The sequence below is a fragment of the Erpetoichthys calabaricus genome, chromosome 7 (assembly GCF_900747795.2).
Source record: "Erpetoichthys calabaricus chromosome 7, fErpCal1.3, whole genome shotgun sequence".
In the NCBI taxonomy this organism is placed as follows: Eukaryota; Metazoa; Chordata; class Cladistia; order Polypteriformes; family Polypteridae; genus Erpetoichthys; species Erpetoichthys calabaricus.
This window is the reverse complement of record NC_041400.2, coordinates 74,222,799-74,245,398: the sequence shown is the minus strand read 5'-3', so window position 1 is coordinate 74,245,398 and position 22,600 is coordinate 74,222,799. Positions and strand designations below refer to the sequence as shown.

At 39.5% G+C, this 22,600-nt stretch overlaps 1 protein-coding gene across 1 annotated transcript in view; it reads left to right on the top strand.

Moving 5' to 3' along the window:
• The window catches only part of cd8a (CD8a molecule), a 58,936-nt gene that overhangs the window by 23,425 nt on the left and 12,911 nt on the right, over nt 1–22,600 (top strand). The window contains exon 5 of the mRNA XM_051930156.1: nt 20,538–20,577. Within this exon, the coding sequence (XP_051786116.1) occupies nt 20,538–20,577 (40 nt within the window). The remainder of the gene's footprint in view (nt 1–20,537; nt 20,578–22,600) is intronic.

Genomic DNA, 22,600 nt, shown 5'->3' with positions numbered 1-22,600 from the left:
ATCCAAACGTACGAACACCCAGGTCCTGACACTTCCCTTTTCTTTCTTCCAGTTTCTCTACATAACCAACTACAACACAGAAAATATCTCCTGTGCACTATAAATACTTTAATGCAACTCATCATCAAAAATAATATAATCTCAAGTATAAATAGTATTGTTGCAAATATTCAAAGTGCAGCCATAACGTAAATTTAATATATTCTTCGTGGCATAAGAAGTAGCCAGTTTAGAAGGCACTTAGCGATTAACGAGCGCGTCGAGGAGTACGCACACACTTAAAAAATAATGGTTCTTTAATTGCACTATATGGTTGTTTGCTAGGTTGTGTTGTTCCTCGTAGCGCCATTGCTTGAACAAACATCATTTCATTCTGAGACAGTTTCGCTGTATATGAAATTGGTTCTTCGTGCTTTGAGAAACTTCATAATACATCGGAAAAAGATCGTTAATGTATGGTGGGCTGGTGGACTAATAGATTAAGAAAACCTGGACTTAGCTTGTGTTACTGAATTTATGCTGCGAGACAGATTGATATTTTACAAATCTGTTACCATCAATTTGTGGTTATTTACTGTATGGAGCCTGTTACAGATCTAAATAAATAAAAGTTATTTCTGAAACCTTTATGGATGTTTTTTTTTTGGAACCAAAAGTAATTCTCCAATGGCATCGCTCTGAAGAACCACTCTGGCACCTTATTTTTAGGAGTGTAACGGAGAATTTAACGTGTTAATTTACTTATGATGAGTTCTGAGTATCACACTTAAATGGAAAACTTATCCTGAAATTGATTTTGTTCTTAACGTTAAGATGCTTTCGGGAAAAGCAGCCATTTAAAATTAGGCCTATTATAGGAATTTCAGCATAGCAATATTTTTGATTAGCATGAGGCGTCGAGATCAGTAACAATACTCATTGGAGTTTACTCCATTAAATAATGATTAAAGAATGTCAAAAATTAAATTAGTTAAAAACTCTGGAAAGACGCAATTTTTAGGTTGGTTGACAACACTAAATTGTCTCGGAGTGTGTGTCTGTACGGCATCCGACAGGCTACTGGCCAGAGGGAGAGAGTAAATAATAATAAAAATAATAATATTACCTTTTTGATACATCTTTGGAAGACTTAGTATTTATCGGAATTGGTATAGACGTCATTTAATATTTAAAATAATATTTGATGTAAAATTACCGACGTTGATTTTGAACCATCGGTAATTAAGTTTAAATGTATTTAACTTTAACTGTACATAACAAAATGTTCAGTGTTACATTAATGATTGAAAATACATATATGAAAAGAGTGTGTGAGTGCTGAGCTGCGTTTCGGTTGAGTCGAGTCAATACTTATTCAATGCGCGAATAAAGCCTTTCTTTCTTTCTTTCTTTCTTTCTTTCTTTCTTTCTTTCTTTCTTTCTTTGAAACATATTACAGTCATAAATACAATCGTACAAACATATCCTGATATTTTGTCCAATAAATACATGTATACCTCAAGCAATCAGTCAAATAAACTAAAACATAGCCTCTATCCCCTATTGCTGTGGTTCCTAACATACAAGTAAAATCAGACAACAAAAAAGGGTTTAGTAGTTCACCTCAATAAAACACTATATCATTTTCCAATATATTTATGGTAGGTGGGTTAGGATTTTTCTGCTTAGAAAGATCAGCCTTTCTGCTTCCAATGCAGTATGAGATGCCATAATGGATTTTTCATTTTATAAATTATGTGATTTTACATCTGAGAATACACGCAAAAATAGTTCAGTCAGAGGAGTACTTGATGACACAATTTGAATTATGTTCTGTATACTGTATATGTTAAATGCATTTTACTACAATAATAAATATCACGATGTACACTCTGGTGCCACAGTGGTTCTTCAGAGCGTTGCTATTTTTTTAGTTTCCAAACTATCCTCTCATATGAATGTTCCAGAAAGAGTCTTTATTAATTTAGATCCGTAGTAGGCTCCGTACAGTAAATAACCGTAGACAGTTTTGTGAAATACCAAATGGCTCGTGATTTTAAGAGGACTGTTGATACATACGTGCAAGCTAGCAGGTTTTCATTAATGAGTTCCATTTTTATTAGGAAGTTTTTCAAAGCACAAAGAACCAACTTCATATGCAAATAAACCTTCACAGAATGAAATAGTACTTTGTAAAGCAATGGTTCTGCAGGGAACCACACAACCCAGTAAAAAACCATGAAATCTTATTAAAGAACCAATATTTTAAGACTGTACAGTTATAGATTAATTAAAGATGTTTTGCTCAACCTCAATAACAATGTTTTTTTTTATGATTGGCTGTATTGTACAGTTTTTCTGAAATTTAAATTGAAAGATCTTTGCCCCATCATTTCGTGAAAGTATGTAGATTATTTATTGAAATTTGTAAGACAGAATCGAGAAATACCGCCTGTATTGTTGCTACAGCTAGGCAGTATCAGCTCAGGAATGCCTATCCATGGAAAATGAATGAAGTGAAGCAAATCACTTATGAAGAAATTTGTATTTTGTATACATACGGTATAGCTGGAAGACAATCTTTAGGACACAGTAGCTCAAACGTCGCATACAAGTTTGTCTACATTTGGAGTGCCTAAGGGACTGGATAATAGTGACTTCCATAAACCAAATACTGCTTTCATGATTGAATTTTGGATTTTCACACACGAGGGAAAATGAAAAGAGCATCTTTTCCAGTATGTCCTACTGGGTTACTGGTAAATGAGTGTTTACTGGAGCGCAGTGGTGGGCATACACAAACGATTCTGAGCAGACTTTCCTTTCCACGATTAACCAAACAGGTGAGTTTTTTTTCCCCAGTTTTAATGTACGTGCATTTGAAGCCAGTGACAGAAGATCCTTTCTTTCCCTTTATTTCCTTTTCTACTTACAACTTACCTTACAACTTACTCAATAACATTTTAAAATGTTGCCCTCGTTTCTCTCTTCTCTTCACTTGCCTGTACCCCGCATTAACACTCGCATTGGCTGCGACTAATTTATCGCTCCTATAGGCGTACCAGCCCTGGCAAAAAGTGAGAATCGCCTCTTTCTCTCGTCATTAACATAGATATTCACATTCTATTTTATAACGAATATTTTGGGTGTTTACATTTTATAAATATTTGTCTAACAGGCGCTTTTATCTTAAACGACTTTCTAAAATGGTCAACGTAATGAAGTAATATCAGTCTGGAGACTATTTGTGAACAGATATTACAGGACAAGGTCAGAAAATTGATCACCACAAGTGAAAAGCTCAGAACAAAATTCAAGAATATCAGCTAGACGAATTCATCAAGCACGGAGTAGTTTCTCAGCGTTGGACTGGGTGTTGCCTTAAACGTTTAACACTGCCGGTAATTTATAGACCTCGCAGGAGCATCACGCTACAAAGGAAAGACGTGACCTGTTACACAAATGATGACAACTTTACGTTTATATAACTTAGTTTACTCAACAGTCGTCATCATTTACTGTAAGTCCGATAACCACCCACAATCCTCATCTCAACAACAATGTAACCAGGCGTATCGCCCTTACCGTCCATGTAGCCTGACAACTGAATTGTTAATTAGGTCTCTGTGTTCTACTTGTTGGATTGTGAGTAGACATTTATCTGCTCGTTTTAGTAAACCCGTTTAATCGGTTACGCGTCTCGAAGCTATTATTTCTTTTTTTAAGTGTGGGGATTTGAAGCCCTCTTGAGGCCTTCAGTTGTTATGTCAGTTACAACATTAAACACTTGGAGGAATTGTGACGAGAACTGCCCTACAAGCTTGCCAAGATTCTACAAATCAGGATCAAGTAACTTTAACGCAACATGTTTCTGCGTACGCACCGTTTATTCTGTACATGAGACCCCGATTCTTTATTGTCCTTTAAAGCCCTTTACTGCCATTTTTTACCAATTGAGGTATAATATACAATAGATTGTCCTCGGTGATTTTCAAACTTGTCATGGAATTCATAAGCTAAAAACCTCATGCTCCTCTGCTCATAAAGAAAGGACAGAGTTGTTTACAAAGAAATATGTTTGGGTACAAATTGTTTTTATTTAGTCGAGTGTATACTTGTTTTTGGTGGCTATCCATACAGTCCATTGAGATGATAACTGTAGTTAAGTTCAATCTGTTCTCAGCCCCGAGGTGTTGCTTCATCAGCCCCATTCAGATCAGGATTGCTTATCCAAAGTGTTGTGAAATGATCTGGTATCTGGATATATTATTTGAAAAAATGTTGTAAACATAAACAGCACATATACAATTTTCTGGCAAGATGAGCATTGTACACTAGGCTAAAGCCTTTTATATGAAGAAATACTGATGCCTTTAAAGACCTTACTGAAGCAGCAGTCTCATAGGGCCTATCAGAAATTTCACTCCCAGGACACTCCAATATCCCAAAGACATGCAGGTTAGGTGGATTGGCGCTTCTAAATTGGCCCTAGTGTGTGCTTGGTGTGTGGGTGTGTTTGTGTGTGTCCTGCGGTGGGTTGGCACCCTGCCCGGGATTGGTTCCCTGCCTTGTGCCCTGTGTTGGCTGGGATTGGCTCCAGCAGACCCCCGTGACCCTGTGTTCGGATTCAGCGGGTTGGAAAATGGATGGATGGATGGATGTAGGTTAGGCAGACTGGGGATTGTAAATCTTCCTCTTTGTGAGTGTTTCTTGTGATGGATTGACACACTGTTCAGGGATGCTTTGTGTCCAATGCTTCCAGGATAGTTCTTTGGCCCAAAAAACTGTTAACTGGATTAAGTGGGGTTGAGAATGTTATTTTATGCTTTAGCTCTACAGTAGTGAAAAAACTGAAGAAAATAAATAATGACATTTCTCTGCCATTTACTTAAAATACCACATTTTTCAATGTTTTAATGTGTCGTGTTTTTTTAATCATTCCACACAACCATCTTATTAAAAGAGATGATTTTTCTGCTGCTAAAAAAGTAAATACATCCAGAGTTAGAGCTGGAAATTTGAAAAGTTCAGCCTGAAAGCAACTTGGCACAATCGTTACTGATAGAAATGAAGCATAGGAGCGGGTTTGACAAGAACCGGCTATTTATTTTAACATAGTTTTTCAATTGCTACTTACCAAAATATTTTCAAAATACCCAGTCTGAAGTTCCGATTGCTCTACTATCCACCACACTACTTGGTAGTTTATTCCGCTTATGTAAGGTTTCTGGTGTGATGAAACGTATCATTTGTGGAAGTTCACCCTTAACCATCTCCCATCTGTGTTTAAGTGATCTTGTTGAATAACACATTTTAATGTCACAGCTGCAACCCATTGTATTAATTCTGTTAATAATTTTGAACACTTCTGTTATGTCTCCTCTTATCCACTGTTGGCTTAAACTGAAAACATTCACATGTAGACCTAAAGTCAGTCTAATTGCTCTTCTCTGATTTTTTTTTTGTGCCGTTAAAAATCATTTTTGCAATATAGAGACCAGCACTACATACAATATTTCAGAAGAGGTGTTACTCTTGATAAAGCATTTAGTTATCAATTCTCCAGGAGTGTCCAGGAATTTCAAGCAGCTTAATAAATATCTTGCACTTTGTTAGAGCTAAACCTATGAGCAACACAATGAGAGAAGAGCACTCTCAATTCTGTCAAGCTTGTTTTGTAAGTGTTTCTTAAGTTTACTTTGACTTCATTGCAGACAGCATGAAAGCAAAATACCGTACTTCATGCTTTGTCTTGTCAACTTCATTTCATTTGTTAATATACATCCATCCCTGCATTTCAGGCCTGCAATACATTCCAAAAAAATATGTAACTGTAAAGCATTCACCATTTTGTAATGTTGCCATTCCTTCTCACAACACTTAAAAAGATGTTTTGGCAGTGAGCAATGAAGTGTTTCAGGTGTTATTTTGTCCCATTCTTTCTGCAAACATGTCTTAAGGTGTGTTTCATTATTGCACTTTTCATAACAAAATTCTGCACAAATTCTTTTTTGGGGACAGGTTAGGACTAAAGGCAGGCCAGTCCAGTACCTGTACCATCTTCTTCCGCCCCATGCCTTTGTAATGTGTGCAGCATGTGATTTTGCATTTTATGGCTGAAAAATCAATGGACATACCGGGAAAAGATGTCATCTTGAAGGCAACATATGTTGCTCTAAAATCTCAATGTACTTTTCTGCATTAATGCTGCCATCACAGAAGTATAAATTACCTTTGCCAAGGGCACTGACACAACCCTATGCCATTACAGACCCTGGCTTTTGGACTTCTTGCTGATAACAGTCTGGATGGGCCTTTTTGTCTTTGGATCACAGCACACTGCGTCCATTTATTCAAAAAAAGATTTGGAATACTGATTCATATGACTACAATACACATTCCCAATTTGTGATGGTTCATCCCAGATGCCACCAAACCCAGAAAAGTTGATGTCACTTCTGCACATGGTTAACATAAGACTTCTTTTTTGCACAGTAAATTTTAAGTGGCATTTGTGAATGTAACTCCGTATTGTAGTGCCTTGCCCATGAGGTTATATCAGCTATTAATGAGTGCTGTTCTTGATGCAGTGCCATCTGAGGTATCGGAGATCACAGGTGTTCACCTTAGGCTTGCACCCTTACTCTTTACACACTGAAATTCCTCCAGATTCCTTGAATCATTTAATGATATTCGGCACCGTAGAGGAAGAATTATCTCTTCCAATCTCTCTTTGAGGATCATTGTTTTTAAACATGTCAATAATTTTCTTGTGAATTTGTTGACAAACTGGGGATCCTCTGCCCATCTTTGCTCCTCAAAGACTCTTTCTTTCTTGGATACCGATTTTCTATCAAATCATGATTATAATCACCTGTTAACATCAACTGTTTGAAAATCACATCATTATTTAATTATTTTACCTCATTACTGGCCCTAATTTGCCTCCTTCCCGACATTTTTTGGAATGTGACCTTATGATCGTTATCAAAATAAATATATTCCAAAAACTGACATGGGATGTTACCAATTGTATTAAAACCAATTAAAGATGCTATTTATAAGCCCTTATTTGGCATATTTTAGAAGTCATTTCAGAGAGGTGAAGTACCTGAGAACTGGAAAGTTGCAAATATGACTCCAGTCTTCAAAAGAGACTATAAAATAGACAAAAGAAACAAAATAGATCCTGGTAATTATGGACCAATAAGTCTTACTTCTGTGTCATGCAAAATTATGGAAATTTATAAGAAGAAATACTGTAAACTACAAAAATATCTGCATGAAAACAGCACACTAATTAACAGTCAGTATGGGTTAATGAGAGGATGGTCTTAGCAAACCAATCTTTTAGATTTTTTTCAAACAGGCAATTGCAATAGTTGACAAAAACAAAAATATAACATATTTAGAATTTCAGAAAGCCTTGGATACAGTCCCACAACCAAAGATTAATTCTGAATCTAGAACCTGCAGGTGTCAGAGATAACCTACAAAACTGAGGTTCGGGTTGGTTAAACAGCAGAAAACAAAGAGTACAGGTAAGAGTAGAATGCCCCACATGAAGTGAGGACTTCAATAGAGTCCCTTTGGTGTCTGTCCTGGGACTATTACTTTTTCTGATTTTTATAAATGACATTGATTCTGGTGTACTTAGTAAGTTTGTGAAATTCACAGATGATAATATAATTTGAGCAATGACAGATACTGAGGAGGCAGCAAACAATTCAGAAAGACTTGAATAAGCTTCAGAATTGATCAAACATTTGGGAAATGCAGTTTAATCTTGAAGAGTACAAAGTGCTACATGTGGGCAAAAGGAAGGTCAATTATAAATACAAGATGGGAAATACTGTCCTTCTTGAAGCACAATATGAAAAGGATTTAGGGATTTATATTGACAGCTATATCTTCATCATTTATGTATTTAAATTTGCCTCAAAGCACAGTATTAGGAACTGACCAACTAAGGATTTCACTGCATATTGTACTGTATACATAATTTGTATTTGACAAATAAAATTTCATTCGATTTGATCTAAGTAATGGGCAGAAACTATTAAAAAACCAAATAAAATGTTAGGTTATAATCATAAGAACTGATGACTATAAATTAAGGGATGTCATGCTCAGATTATATAATGCACTCATGAGACCACAGCTCACAGATCACAGAGATCTTTCATTTCCATAGCACAGAAATATATATATTCAAAATGAATTTAACTGATGTGACACAAGAAAGTGATAATTTTCACAGTATTACAAAGTATAGAACTGAATAGAAGATTTGCTGAATACTAGAAGCAGGTTCAGTTGCCATCCCAGCAAACAAACGTTACTCCAACATTATCGGAAGGCTATGTATTGCTTACCGGAATATTAAATGTACAGTAACATTCCTGAGTAAAGTAAAAAGTTTGTATTTTTCTGCAAAACGTTATTTGTGAATGTTGGCAAACAACCTTTTTGGAAACTTTAAAGAACATAGTGTGCATAGTTTTAAGGGCTCCTGGTTTTCTGGGGTTATGGCTTCCGAAGGAGATGAGCTTGGGGGAGATTAGCTCTGCAACCCTGTTAATCTATGTTAGAGGGGGCCAAGGTGAAGAGTTAAGATTTTTGTTTAATGAAAGGCCAAACACAAAAATGTTTTATTTGTCTTCATCCACAACACGCTGAATATCAGGCCTGAGTTTCTTTCACCTTGCAAAAAAAAACAAAAACATCAAGAATCCCAATATAACACAACAGTGATATTTTCCATGTTTTAAATGTTCTGCAACTTTACTGAGAAGTATACATGTATACTTTAACAGATTTTGTTTATCTCTGTGTTACCACAACAGTCAAGTGCAAAATATTTTTCTGCAAGAATAAATCCATTCCATCCATCCATTGTCTCCCGCTTATCCGAGGTCGGGTCGCGGGGGGCAGCAGCTTGAGCAGAGATGCCCAGACTTCCCTCTCCCCGGCCACTTCTTCTAGCTCTTCCGGGAGAATCCCAAGGCGTTCCCAGGCCAGTCGAGAGACATAGTCCCTCCAACGTGTCCTGGGTCTTCCCTGGGGCCTCCTCCCGGTTGGACGTGCCCGGAACACCTCACCAGGGAGGCGTCCAGGAGGCATCCTGATCAGATGCCCGAGCCACCTCATCTGACTCCTCTCGATGCGGAGGAGCAGCGGCTCTACTCTGAGCCCCTCCCGGATGACTGAGCTTCTCACCCTATCTTTAAGGGAAAGCCCAGACACCCTGCGGAGGAAACTCATTTCAGCCGCTTGTATTCGCGATCTCGTTCTTTCGGTCACTACCCATAGCTCATGACCATAGGTGAGGGTAGGAACATAGATCGACTGGTAAATTGAGAGCTTCGCCTTGCGGCTCAGCTCCTTTTTCACCACGACAGACTGATGCAGCGCCCGCATTACTGCGGATGCCGCACCGATCCGCCTGTCGATCTCACGCTCCATTCTTCCCTCACTCGTGAACAAGATCCCGAGATACTTGAACTCCTCCACTTGAAGCAGGATCTCGCTACCAACCCTGAGAGGGCACTCCACCCTTTTCCGGCTGAGGACCATGGTCTCAGATTTGGAGGTGCTGATTCTCATTCCAGCCGCTTCACACTCGGCTGCGAACCGATCCAGAGAGAGCTGAAGATCACGGCCTGATGAAGCGAACAGGACAACATCATCTGCAAAAAGCAGTGACCCAATCCTGAGCCCACCAAACCGGACCCCCTCAACGCCCTGGCTGCGCCTAGAAATTCTGTCCATAAAAGTTATGAACAGAATCGGTGACAAAGGGCAGCCCTGGCGGAGTCCAACTCTCACTGGAAACGGGTTCGACTTACTGCCGGCAATGCGGACCAAGCTCTGGCACCGATCGTACAGGGACCGAACAGCCCTTATCAGGGGGGCCGGTACCCCATACTCTCGGAGTACCCCCCACAGTATTCCCCGAGGGACACGGTCGAATGCCTTTTCCAAGTCCACAAAACACATGTAGACTGGTTGGGCAAACTCCCATGCACCCTCCAGGACCCTGCTAAGGGTATAGAGCTGGTCCACTGTTCCGCGACCAGGACGAAAACCACACTGTTCCTCCTGAATCCGAGGCTCGACTATCCGACGGACCCTCCTCTCCAGGACCCCTGAATAGACTTTTCCAGGGAGGCTGAGGAGTGTGATCCCTCTGTAGTTGGAACACACCCTCCGGTCCCCCTTCTTAAAGAGGGGGACCACCACCCCAGTCTGCCAATCCAGAGGCACTGTCCCTGATGTCCATGCGATGTTGCAGAGGCGTGTCAACCAAGACAGTCCTACAACATCCAGAGCCTTGAGGAACTCCGGGCATATCTCATCCACCCCCGGGGCCCTGCCACCAAGGAGTTTTTTGACCACCTCGGTGACCTCAGTCCCAGAGATGGGGGAGCCCACCTCTGAGTCCCCAGGCTCTGCTTCCTCATTGGAAGGCATGTTAATGGGATTGAGGAGGTCTTCGAAGTACTCCCCCCACCGACCCACAACGTCCCGAGTCGAGGTCAGCAGCGCACCATCCCCACCATATACAGTGTTGACACTGCACTGCTTCCCCTTCCTGAGACGGCGGATGGTGGACCAGAATCTCCTCGAAGCCGTCCGAAAGTCGTTCTCCATGGCCTCCCCAAACTCCTCCCACGCCCGAGTTTTTGCCTCAGCAACCACCAAAGCCGCATTCCGCTTGGCCTGCCGGTACCTATCAGCTGCCTCCAGGGTCCCACAGGACAAAAGGGTCCCGTAGGACTCCTTCTTCAGCTTGACGGCATCCTTCACCACCGGTGTCCACCAACGGGTTCGGGGATTGCCGCCACGACAGGCACCGACCACCTTACGGCCACAGCTCCGGTCAGCCGCCTCAACAATAGAGGCACGGAACATGGCCCATTCGGACTCGATGTCCCCCACCTCCCTCGGGACATGGTCGAAGTTCTGCCGGAGGTGGGAGTTGAAGCTACTTCTGACAGGGGGCTCTGCCAGACGTTCCCAGCAGACCCTCACAACACGTTTGGGCCTACCACGCCTGACCGGCATCCTCCCCCACCATCGAAGCCAACTCACCACCAGGTGGTGATCAGTTGACAGCTCCGCCCCTCTCTTCACCCGAGTGTCCAAGACATGTGGCCGCAAGTCAGACGACACGACCACAAAGTCGATCATCGAACTCAGGCCTAGGGTGTCCTGGTGCCAAGTGCACATATGAACACCCCTATGCTTGAACATGGTGTTCGTTATGGACAATCCGTGACGAGCACAGAAGTCCAATAACAAAACACCGCTCGGGTTCAGATCGGGGGGGCCATTCCTCCCAATCACGCCCTTCCAGGTCTCACTGTCATTGCCCACGTGAGCATTGAAGTCTCCCAGCAGAACGAGGGAGTCCCCAGAAGGTATGCCCTCTAGCACCCCCTCCAGGGACTCCAAAAAGGGTGGGTACTCCGAACTGCTGTTCGGTGCAAACGCACAAACAACAGTTAGGACCCGTCCCCCCACCCGAAGGCGAAGGGAGGCTACCCTCTCGTCCACCGGGGTAAACCCCAATGTACAGGCTCCAAGTTGGGGGGCAATAAGTATACCCACACCCGCTCGGCGCCTCTCACTGGGGGCAACTCCAGAGTGGTACAGAGTCCAGCCCCTCTCAAGGAGATTGGTTCCAGAGTCCAAGCTGTGTGTCGAGGTGAGTCCGACTATATCTAGCCGGAACCTCTCAACTTCGCACACTAGCTCAGGCTCCTTCCCCTTCAGAGAGGTGACATTCCACGTCCCAAGAGCCAGCTTCTGTAGCCGAGGATCGGACCGCCAAGGTCCCCGCCTTCGGCCACCACCCAACTCACACTGCACCCGACCTCCTTGGCCCCTCCCATAGGTGGTGAGCTCATGGGAAATAAATATATACTGTAAAGATTTAAACAATAAGTGCTATCTGTTGTTTGACAATTTTTCCAGCTATCCATCCAGTAATTACTGTGTTATGGTTTATGCCATATAACAAGGGCATTTCACTTTTGTTTAGATTTACAGCATTTATACACATTATATCCACAAATTACTTATTTAATACCACTTCATTGATAAAAAGGTCCCAAATTTCAGTTTTTAATTTCCCCCTTCACTGTGTAGGATGCCATCAGCTGGTTTGAGAAAAGCTTACTCATCATTTCAGACTGCATCACACAGGTCTATGCCACCAACTCAGCCAAGCTGCTGGATCTAATGAAAAAGCATTAGTTAAAAATCATGGCAAACAGGAATTATCACAATTATAACTGCAAAGCAATATTACTATGTATTTAAAAATATAAAGAATGGTGTGTGCTTAGACTGAAACACACAAACTACATGGATTTTTTCCTGTTGACCTACTGTGTGCATAGAGCGAATACCATATTTTTACAAGGTCAATACTTTATTTAAGGGAGGTGGAGAAGTTGTCTATTTCTTAGGTGGTTTTTAATAGTTCTTTGAGAATATCAGATACATCTTTATGCATGTTAGTCCCAATACCTTTTGTTCATATTTCTCAGGTGCTCAGTTATAGTTTAAAGCTATATTAGAACTATCCACTGGAAATCTGCCAAACAAAAGTTATTTTATGGAATTTTATATTTAGAATTCATCAAATTTTTCTCACACAAATAAAATTTTTTATAAGTAGAAAAGTCACTTTAGCGATAAGCTTAATATTAATATCAAGGTGGATATTTCAGTTAGAGACTTAAACCCACCCTACAACTATTCACTAAAACTAGCTGTTGCATTAAATTCTTCACATACCAAACATATTTAATAATAATGATGCTTTTGTTATCCGTGCTGGTCCTGCTAGCTGTACAGTTCCATGATCTTCACCTCTCAGCTCTAGCACTTACAGACATTACGTTTTTATCTAGAAAAGAGGTGGGCAACTATTTTTATGGGGGGGGGGGGGGGGCACATGAGAAAACCAGCTTGTTGAGGAGGGATGAACACATTCTGTCAACTGTTACATTACAGTAAACATGTTATTTTTTTGACTTTAATAAAATGAATATCCACCAAATATTCACAGATTTTGTTTGATTTATTGAACCAAGGTGTTTTCCTCTAGAGGCTGCTAACTCCCTAGTTAGAATAAGTTATTTTTAATTGTGGCGTTTTAAGTAACCTGAACCTAAATAGATATAATATTACAAGGAAATATCCTTCCCATAGTGATACAGCGGTAAGAAATCACATAACAGAAAATAACTTAGCTTTCTTTACTGACGATTTACGCAGCATTACAGATGAAGGAAGCCATAGCAAGACCATTATCGAGGTGGGATCTCGATGTATACAGTCTGCCATTTTCGTCGCTGTGCTGGAAGGGTTTTCAGGACCAGATGACGATATCCTCATCCATCTGTCGGCTTCGAGGTGTTTGGGCAATGTTCCAAGGCTTTATACTTTTTTCTCCACATTCAGGCTCTTACTTAGGTAAATCATGCCATTCCAAACAAGGTAAAGAGAGGATTCAATTTCATGCACACAGAAATAGTACAATGCCCATTTTCGTAGTTGTCCCTTTCTCTCCTCAAATGCTTGCCTAGCAGTTCTAAATGCTGAGCCCCTCAGTGCTAAATCTGGCTCAGCTGTGCATGTAGAAAGAAAAGAAAAGATTTAAAGATTTAAAATATTCGCACAGAGCACAGTGACATTAATCTTATATTCTGATTACAGAAGGAACATACACACATAACATATCATGCTAACACAATCTACAATTCCTGACTGTGTAAAACAAAATAAGAAACACATTTTACTGCATTAATCATTGATAAATTATTTTACTGTCTCTGTACCTTTGACAACTTAGCGGAAAGAATTAAGTCTTTAATGAGCTTCAACTAGTGCACTGAAGTCAGATGTAATTCCTGATACTGCTATTTACAGTACAGCAGACAGACGATCATCACTGAGAGAAGCTATGTATCTGGATTTGTTGAATTTCATTACTGAGAATGTCTGTTCGTATATGTATGTTGAATCAAGGAGGACAAGCATTCCCTAAGCTAGTTTTTTCAAGTGTGGGAAATTTTTCTTTTTTTGAGAGAACTGTAGAATGTCAGTAATGGGACTGATTTGAATTCTGCCAGGTGTATGTATACGTTCAAGTTGTACCTCACTGGGGTCACTGTCCACATCACATGTAAAAGGAGGGGATATGGTGAACATTTCAGTGTCCACTGTTTTGGAATCTTCTGAGTGCCTGGAAAACTCACCATACAGTTCCCTGAGCATGGCTGCATACCTGTTAAGCTGATCAGCAGATAGATTCCTCCCTCTCAGTATATGAAGGTGTGTCAATGTGTTCCTGTCTACTTGTTGAGAGAAAAGCAGCAGCTTCCTCATGAAGGCCTTGACTAGGCTTTGCATATCTTGTTCAAAAAAGACATTTTTCCTGCAATTTTGTATTCAGTTCATTCATAAGTACAGTCATGTCAACAGCAAATGCTAAATCTGATAACCCCTCAGTGCTGCTTAGTTCAGGGACAGGGTTTCCTTTCATTTAACAAAACTCCTGAATCTCTGATTTCAGATCCCAGACTGAGCACTTTGGCCGGACTTAGCCATCTGACAGCTGTGTGGTAGCCCAGATTAGGGTGACCAGTCTCATGCTCCTCCAACAGTGTAACAAACTATCTGTGATTTAATGCCCTAGCCCTGATGAAATAAATATTTATTACAACAACAACCACATGATTAATTTTCAGCACTGATTTACATAGCACTTTTGGCCACTTTTTCCTGCATCCTTTTTAAAAGTCCAACATTTTTACCTGTCAGATTTGGAGAACTATCAGTTGTCATACCAACTAACCTTTCCCATTGCAGTCCCAACTTTTGCATGCATGTACTGACTTCAGTAAATAAATCCTTACTGGTTGTTATCCCTTTCACTGACCGCATAGATGTCAGTTCCTCAGCCATTTCAAAGTCTTTGATTATTCTTCATCCAAGGCCAATAAGAAGAAGTTGACATATTCCACCATGCATTTCAGCTGGTTCAGCAGTTTCTCCGCAATTTCCTCAATCCATCTTGTAACTGTTCACCATGAGAGGGACAGATGTTCTAACGTATCCTTCTTCTCTGGGCATAGAACAGGCTATATGCACACTCTCTTCCAGATTACAAATCAGTCAGCTGCTGCACTTCTGTGGCTGATATCAGAACAGACTAGCTATGGTATTTTTCACCCAATCGCTTCAAGATGTGCCCAGACGTAGGTGACACATGTTGCATTATTCAAACATTGTGCCAAACATCAGCAGCTAAAAAGGAAAAGGGATACAAACTAAACTTCTCAAAAAATTAAAGGAACACTTTGAAAACACAAGATCTCAATTGGAAAAAAATCCTGCTGGATATCTATACTGATATGGACTGGGTAATGTGTTAGGAATGAAAGAATGCCACATCACTTGATGGAAATGAAAATTATCAACCTACAGAGGGTTGAATTCAAAGACACCCCAAAAATCAAAGTGAAAAAATGATGTGGCAGGCTAGTCCATTTTCTCGAAATTTCATTGCAGTAACTCAAAATCGTACTCAGTAGTTAATGGCCCCCACATGATTGTATGCATATCTGAAGTTGGAGCGTGCTCCTAATGATGACGGATGATGTCCTGGGGGATCTCCCTCCAAATCTGGACCAGGGCATCACTGAGCTCCTGGACAGTCTGAGGTGCAACCTAGCGGCATCGGATGGACCGAAACAATGTCCCAGAGGTGTTCTATTTGATTTAAGTCAGGCGTGTGTGGGGGCCAGTCAATGATATCAATTCCATCATCCTCCAGGAACTGCCTGAATACTCTCACCACATGAGGCCGGGCATTGTTGTGCACCAGGAGGAACCCAGGACCCACTGCACCAGCATAGGGTGTAACAATGGGTCCCAAGGATTTCATCCCGATACCTAATAGCAGTCAAGGTGCCGTTGTCTAGTCTGTAGAGGTCTGTACATCCCTCCATGGATATGCATCCCCAGACCATCACTGACCACCCAATAAACTGGTCATGCTGAACGTTCTTCACGGCTTTTCCAAACCCTTTCACGTCTGTCATATGTGCTCAGGGTGAACCTGCTCTCATCTGTGAAAAGTACAGGGCGCCAGTGGTGGACCTGCAAATTCTGGTATTCTATGGCAAATGCCAATTGAGCTCCACGGTGCCAGGCAGTGAGCACAGGGCCCACTAGAGGATGACGAGCCCTCAGGTCACCGTTATGAAGTCTGTTTCTGATTGTTTGGTCAGAGACATTCACACCAGTGAATGGCTCTGGCAGGCTTATCCTGTTCCTCCTTGCCCAAAGGAGCAGATACCAGTCCTGCTGATGGGTTAAAGACCTTTTATGGCCTTGTCCAGCTCTCCTAGAGTAAATGCCTGTCTTCTGGAATCTCCCCCATGCCCTTGAGACTGTGCTGGGAGACACAGTAAACCTTCTGACAATGGCATGTATTGATATGCCATCCTACAGAAGTTGGACTACTTGTGCAACCTCTGTAGGGTCCAGGTATCACCTCATGCTACCAGTAGTGACAAAACTAGTGATAAGACAGTCACTAAAGATGAGGAGAGAAAAATGTCAGTATTCTCCACCTGTTAAACCATTACTGTTTTGGGGGTCGTCTCATTGTTGGCCCCCCTAGTGCACCTGTTGTTAATTTCATTAACACCAAAGCAGCTGAAACTGATTAGCAACCCATTCTGCTACCTAACTGACCAGATCAATATCCTAGAAGTTTCATTGATTTGATGCTATACTCTGATTAAAAAGAGTTCCTTTAATTTTTTTGAGCAGTATATGTGCTTCAAGCTACATCCACTTATGAAGGTAAGATCCGGACATATTAAAAACTTGTGTCTACTTATGAACTTGGGACAAATATGTGATTACATTAGGCTTCTTAAAAAACAATTTCAATAATTAGTCATTAAGCTTTTATGTAAGCTTAATATTGCAATGGCGCTGAACAAGTTATATCAGCCAAGGATGAGTCACCAAAAGAATGAGCTGGCATTACATCTTCAATAGCAGGAGCACCTATAAAAACAGCAACTCTGCACAGTCACACATGTTTTTCCAACTAGTGCATCAATAGTCAATCAATCCTTTTAAGTATAGTGACCAAAATCAAAGAACCATGTAAAGAGCAGAGAACCCATCCAATGTGGTGCTCTGCACAGACGCTACAATACATAATTACATGAGTATGCTGGCCATCTTACCTTGTAAAAAAAGCGTACATCTCTGTCTGAGCCAGCAAAATGCTGGAATGCCAACCTGCTGCTTCATTATAAGGGTCTCAATTTGTTTCCTCAGCTGGAGGATCTCCTCTCTGAGAGACATGTTTTCATCAAGTGCTATGTCAACAACTGCTAGATTTAAGCCAAAGCGTAGTTGTAATGATGGAAGAAACCATCATTGCTGGCAAATGTAGTGTAACTTAAGCCATAAAAGAGTGTCATTACAAAGCTGGGTAGGAAAGACAAATGTAAATTGTGACTTCTCACAGCAAGATACAAAGATGGCTCACCACCAACTAAACACTGAAAATATTTACTTTGTCGGCTATCACAATGAATCTTTTGTTCATGGCCATGTGGAGAAGTATTCCACCAAAAATATTCCGCCAAAAAGTAACTGCAATTAAAATTTGCAAAACACTTAAAAATAATTCATCGTATCACTGTACTGTGTATGGAATGATGGTAGAAGCATTAATATAGTTTAAATAATTTTACATTTGAAATGGAAAATTTACGAACAGCTGGAATGCTTATGTGTAGAGAAATAAATGCACTGGTAATGCTGATCTAAAAATTCTATAAATAACCTACAAAGCTTTAAATGGCCTTGCACCAGACTACATTAGTGACCTTCAAAATCACTATGCTCCTGTTCGCCTACTAAGGTCCTCTGATTCTGGTAATCTTGTTGTGCCTCACACTAACCTGCACTCTATGGGTGACAGGGCCGTCAGCGCCATAGCACCCAGACTTTGGAATGACATCCCGAAATTAATTAGATCAGCTGACTCCACTCATTCTTTTAAAAAACAATTTAAAACTTCTATTTAGGAAGGCTTTTAACTTAACTTAACATTCTGCCCTTTCTTTCAGTTTACCTCTCTGTCCAGGTGCTCAGGATAATTTGTGTGTCTGTTATATCATAAATTAGATTATTTGTTAAGTTTTTCTTTTAGTATTGAATTTAGTATTTTACTCTGGTTTGTTGTTCTTTATTCTATTTAATGCTTTGTTATCTATTTCATTGTTCTATTTAGGTAAACACTTGTATCCAATGTTACATATACCCTGCTGTTTTTTTCTAAGACTCTGTGAAGCGCCTTGAGCATGGGAAAGGCGCTATATAAATAAAATGTATTATTATTATTATTATTATTATTATTTTGATCTTATTCAGATGCATTGTAATGAAAAGTTTTATTTTATGAATAAAAAAGGTGTCTTGTAGTACATTCTGCTGTTACTGCAGACTAGTGCAATAAATGTGTATTTCTTATTTTACCATTTTATAGGAACCAAAAAGGAATGCACTGTCCCTGCAGAACAAGGTCACTTGTAGGTTAGCAAAAGCTACTCATACTGAATAGCATATTTTCCAAATATCCCAAAATAAATGACATATAATAAAAATAAATCATTAACAGATTAAACACAGTTTGCTTTGAATTTACCAAACTTTAGAAAGGTTCAGGATTCCAAATATGGAAATTACATTTTTTATAACATAAAGGACAATAATACAGGTAAAAATGTTTATTTATAAATAAAAAATAAGTGTTATGATTTAGTATGGTAATTTTAAAATTTTGTACGTTTTCAAGTGAGTGGTCTAATCTCTTAAAATGTGTGTTAGGTTATCCTGTATCCTGGGATGGTCAACAGTTCATTGTGTGCTAGCTATTCAGACACGCTGAGACAAGGTTTACTGTTGACATTCAGCATGATGCCCATCAACAGCATTAAACATTTAAAAGTGGACAGCTCACTAAACTATATATCAAGACTTATCCTATCCCCCACATAAAATACAGATATTGCATACATTTTTAGGAATAATTTAGCTACTCTTCTATTCAGTTTATTGAACTGTTAAATGAAAACTGGAACATACTGAACTATTTGCAAACTCGAGAAATACTGTATGTATTAATGGTGGTGCCCTTATGAAAAATGTTATTTTAAAAATATACTATTTAAGACAAGGTAAATGAACTACATTGATTAATTATTTTTGACTGTTCCTTATCCGGTGCCGTTAATCAAGTGACTAAGGTTAAGCAGCCATTAATATACTGTCCTTTCAAAAATCATCAGATCTGCACCCCAAGAATTTCTCTCTCTCACTTTTACTAAAGCTTACACAATGTATTTACATTTGCATTGCTATACGTCAGGAATCTAATCCTTGTTTAGAATAACATTGTAAAAAAAAATCAGTGATATTACGGTAAGTTACTGGCTACTAATTGCATTACTTTCACATCATTTTACTGTATCATATGATTTCACAGTAAATGTTTTGTAATGTAGGGTGTGCTACAGGTTCACCAGTTTATTGAAGAAAAATTATCATAAACCAGCTTCCATAATCACAAAAAAATCTTCAGCACACATAGAAAAATGAGTTTGCTAGCCATCTTTAAGTTTTTGTTTCCCACAGTGCAAAGGTGTGATGGTCATCAGGAACAATGTACAGTGCTGCTTGCAAAGGGGATGTTCCTTATGCAAATATATTAAATTTATGCAAATGTATTTTTCTGTGGTATTGTGACTTTACTATAATACAACAATTATTCATAAAACATAGTGTGCACATTAAACAATTATTTGATATTGACAGCCACAACACTTCTTAAATGTAAGTTTATGTGTGTTTATTTAAAATCATTGTTTTAACCACTTATCTTAAAAAAAAATTAATGTGAAAATACACATTTAATGTAATGTATTTTTAGATTTTATTTTATAGTGTATTCACCTACTTTCCCTACAATTTGCATCCAATTTGAATTTTTTAGATCCCTAAAGTTCTTTCCCTCACCACATGACTAATTAGTCACTTGCTCTTTGTGTCTGTGCATCTCTATGTGAATAAAAACTTCTTTATGCTTGTATGATATCAAAAAAGTTTCCAACAGTGTCTCTGTAGCCAGAAGGCTTTGCCTGCTGTGATAAATAACTATAATAATAATAATAATAATAATAATAATAATAATAATAATAATAATAATAATAATAATAATAATAATAAATCATTACATTTATATACACAGTGCATTTTTCAATATAGTATTTTATTGTGAAAAATTTCAGTTAACTCCTCTGAAATGCTGGCAATTTTTACATTGTATTGTTTCATTAACAATACATTTACTTTCCCCTTCACTTTTTTAGAATGATTTATGTGTGAAATATGCATGAAATGAAACAAAAACTTTAACTGTTTATTGCTGAATGCATTTGTTTTTGCAGGTATCCGAACTAGGCACTGTCCTCACCATTACAAAAGAAGGTATGTATGAGGTGCTCATCTTTTTCATGCTGGAATAACCTAACAATTAACTATGTTAATTTCGATTAGCTTCATTCCTGAGCATAATTCTAGCCCCAATCCATATGTGGAACTAAATGTTTAGACCTTCTTTAATAAATGCCACCCACGAAAGGTAGCCTGTGCTACAGGTGTGAGTGAAAGGTCCAAATTAAGGTTCGCACAACCCTCACATTACTTTGTCCTTGGACCTTCCCACCCTTTAGCAAGAAATCTCTTGATAAAATGCAACAAAGAAAACTAGTTAATGTTTGAACGGTTGTAATAAAAAATACATAAAATATAATTTGAACATTCAACAAACTGCAACACACCCCAGAAAACTATTCGTACAAACTGTTATGAGTCCTGCTACTTTAGGAATTTTACATTGAATCTACAAGCAAGAACAGTTCACACAAAGCAAAACAGTCCAGTATAAATGTTAACGGTAGCAAGTTTGGTATGTGAATGTGGCATCAAAGCAGGTGATAATGTCTGTAGTCAGAACTATCAGCAACATGCAAAACCGGTACAGTTTCACTAGGTTTAGCATTGGGGAGCTCCTGTTCACCAGTGTCCAGAGAGGTTTTTTTCTCCAGCTGCTTACTGAGTACACGTCTTGAGGTAGCCACCCTTCCCATTATTAACTTCTAAACCAATGATCAGCCAGTCTTTGTTGCAGAGGGTAGCTACCACACAATAAACCTGCCAATATGCATCTTTTTGAACGTATACAGTATATAATATTGAAGCAAGTCTTTGCGGTTGCTTTCTCTTCTTTTTTCCTTACTATTTTACAGTTCTTTTAAAGGGCTTCCAGTGCAGCTAAAATGGCATATATAGCAAACCCTAACATCCTCCAAGGGAACAATCATGGTGAAGGCTGTTATTAGGTGCCACTCCTCTATCCCGTACAATTATCAGTTAACATCAGGACAATGAGACAAAATAATGACACAGGCAACAGAGAAAAAAGAAGAATGAACAATGTGACAGTGTTACAATTACACTGCCCTATCCTACAATCCTCACCCATTCTCTAGTATCAATATGTCAAAGGTGTCCGGTCACACTTATAGGTAATCTAACTTAGACACCATTAAAATATCCGACTACGCCACCCAGTTTTATTAAGAGACTGGGAACTCCTGAAATTTACCAATAATAGCACACAAGTTTCTTTAAATTGGGCGGTGAGTAAACACGCAATGAAAGACACAACAGTAATTTCAGAAAAAGGCAACAGTAAGTTCTATTGTACAAAACAATATAAGGTACACTAAAAAGATAAACGAACATAACAGAACCTAAACATATCAGGAATTAATTTCCTTTTTTTTTAAAAGGAAAATACACAGTCCACACTCTAAAAGTCCGTAAAAACAAGAATTGTAGGATACAACCTTTAGTGGTGCAGAGTCCAGTTTGGGCACTGTGTTACCCCAACACTTAATTGTTCAACTGTCCATGGATGCACTCTGTTCCCCGGCAGAAGTTGTATCAAATTGTTGACTCCCTGTCAGTGTCTCTTCATTGTTCCTTTTTCTTCCACTCTGGGCTCCTTGTGTGGCTGGGACCTAGGCACGCCTCATTCCTCGTCTGTCAGCTTCGCTTGGTCCTCTCATGCGGCTTCCCTCTTTCGCTGGACCCACAACTGGCGTCTCCTTGTGGAGCTGTCTCTTCCTCCCTGGAAGTAAATGTTGCCGTCCTTGTGCCTCACGTCGTGCCAGCCAGGTACCCTTGTCTGCCTGTGAGCCCCTGTGCCCTGTCCGAGTGTCTTGGCAGCGTTTCCTGTGGACTCTCCCTCCTGCCTTCTGCTGGCCAGGAGTTTATATTTACTTCAGTCCCTGCTGTTGTCAGTCCTGGACAAACAGTTTAATCAATGGTACATCTAAATTGCCTGGGTTTAACAATTAATGAAAACACAAGTTAACAAAATGTATGGTTACCAAACATTAATAAGTACAGAGATGCTGATTAGAAACCCATATTTCCAAGCCAG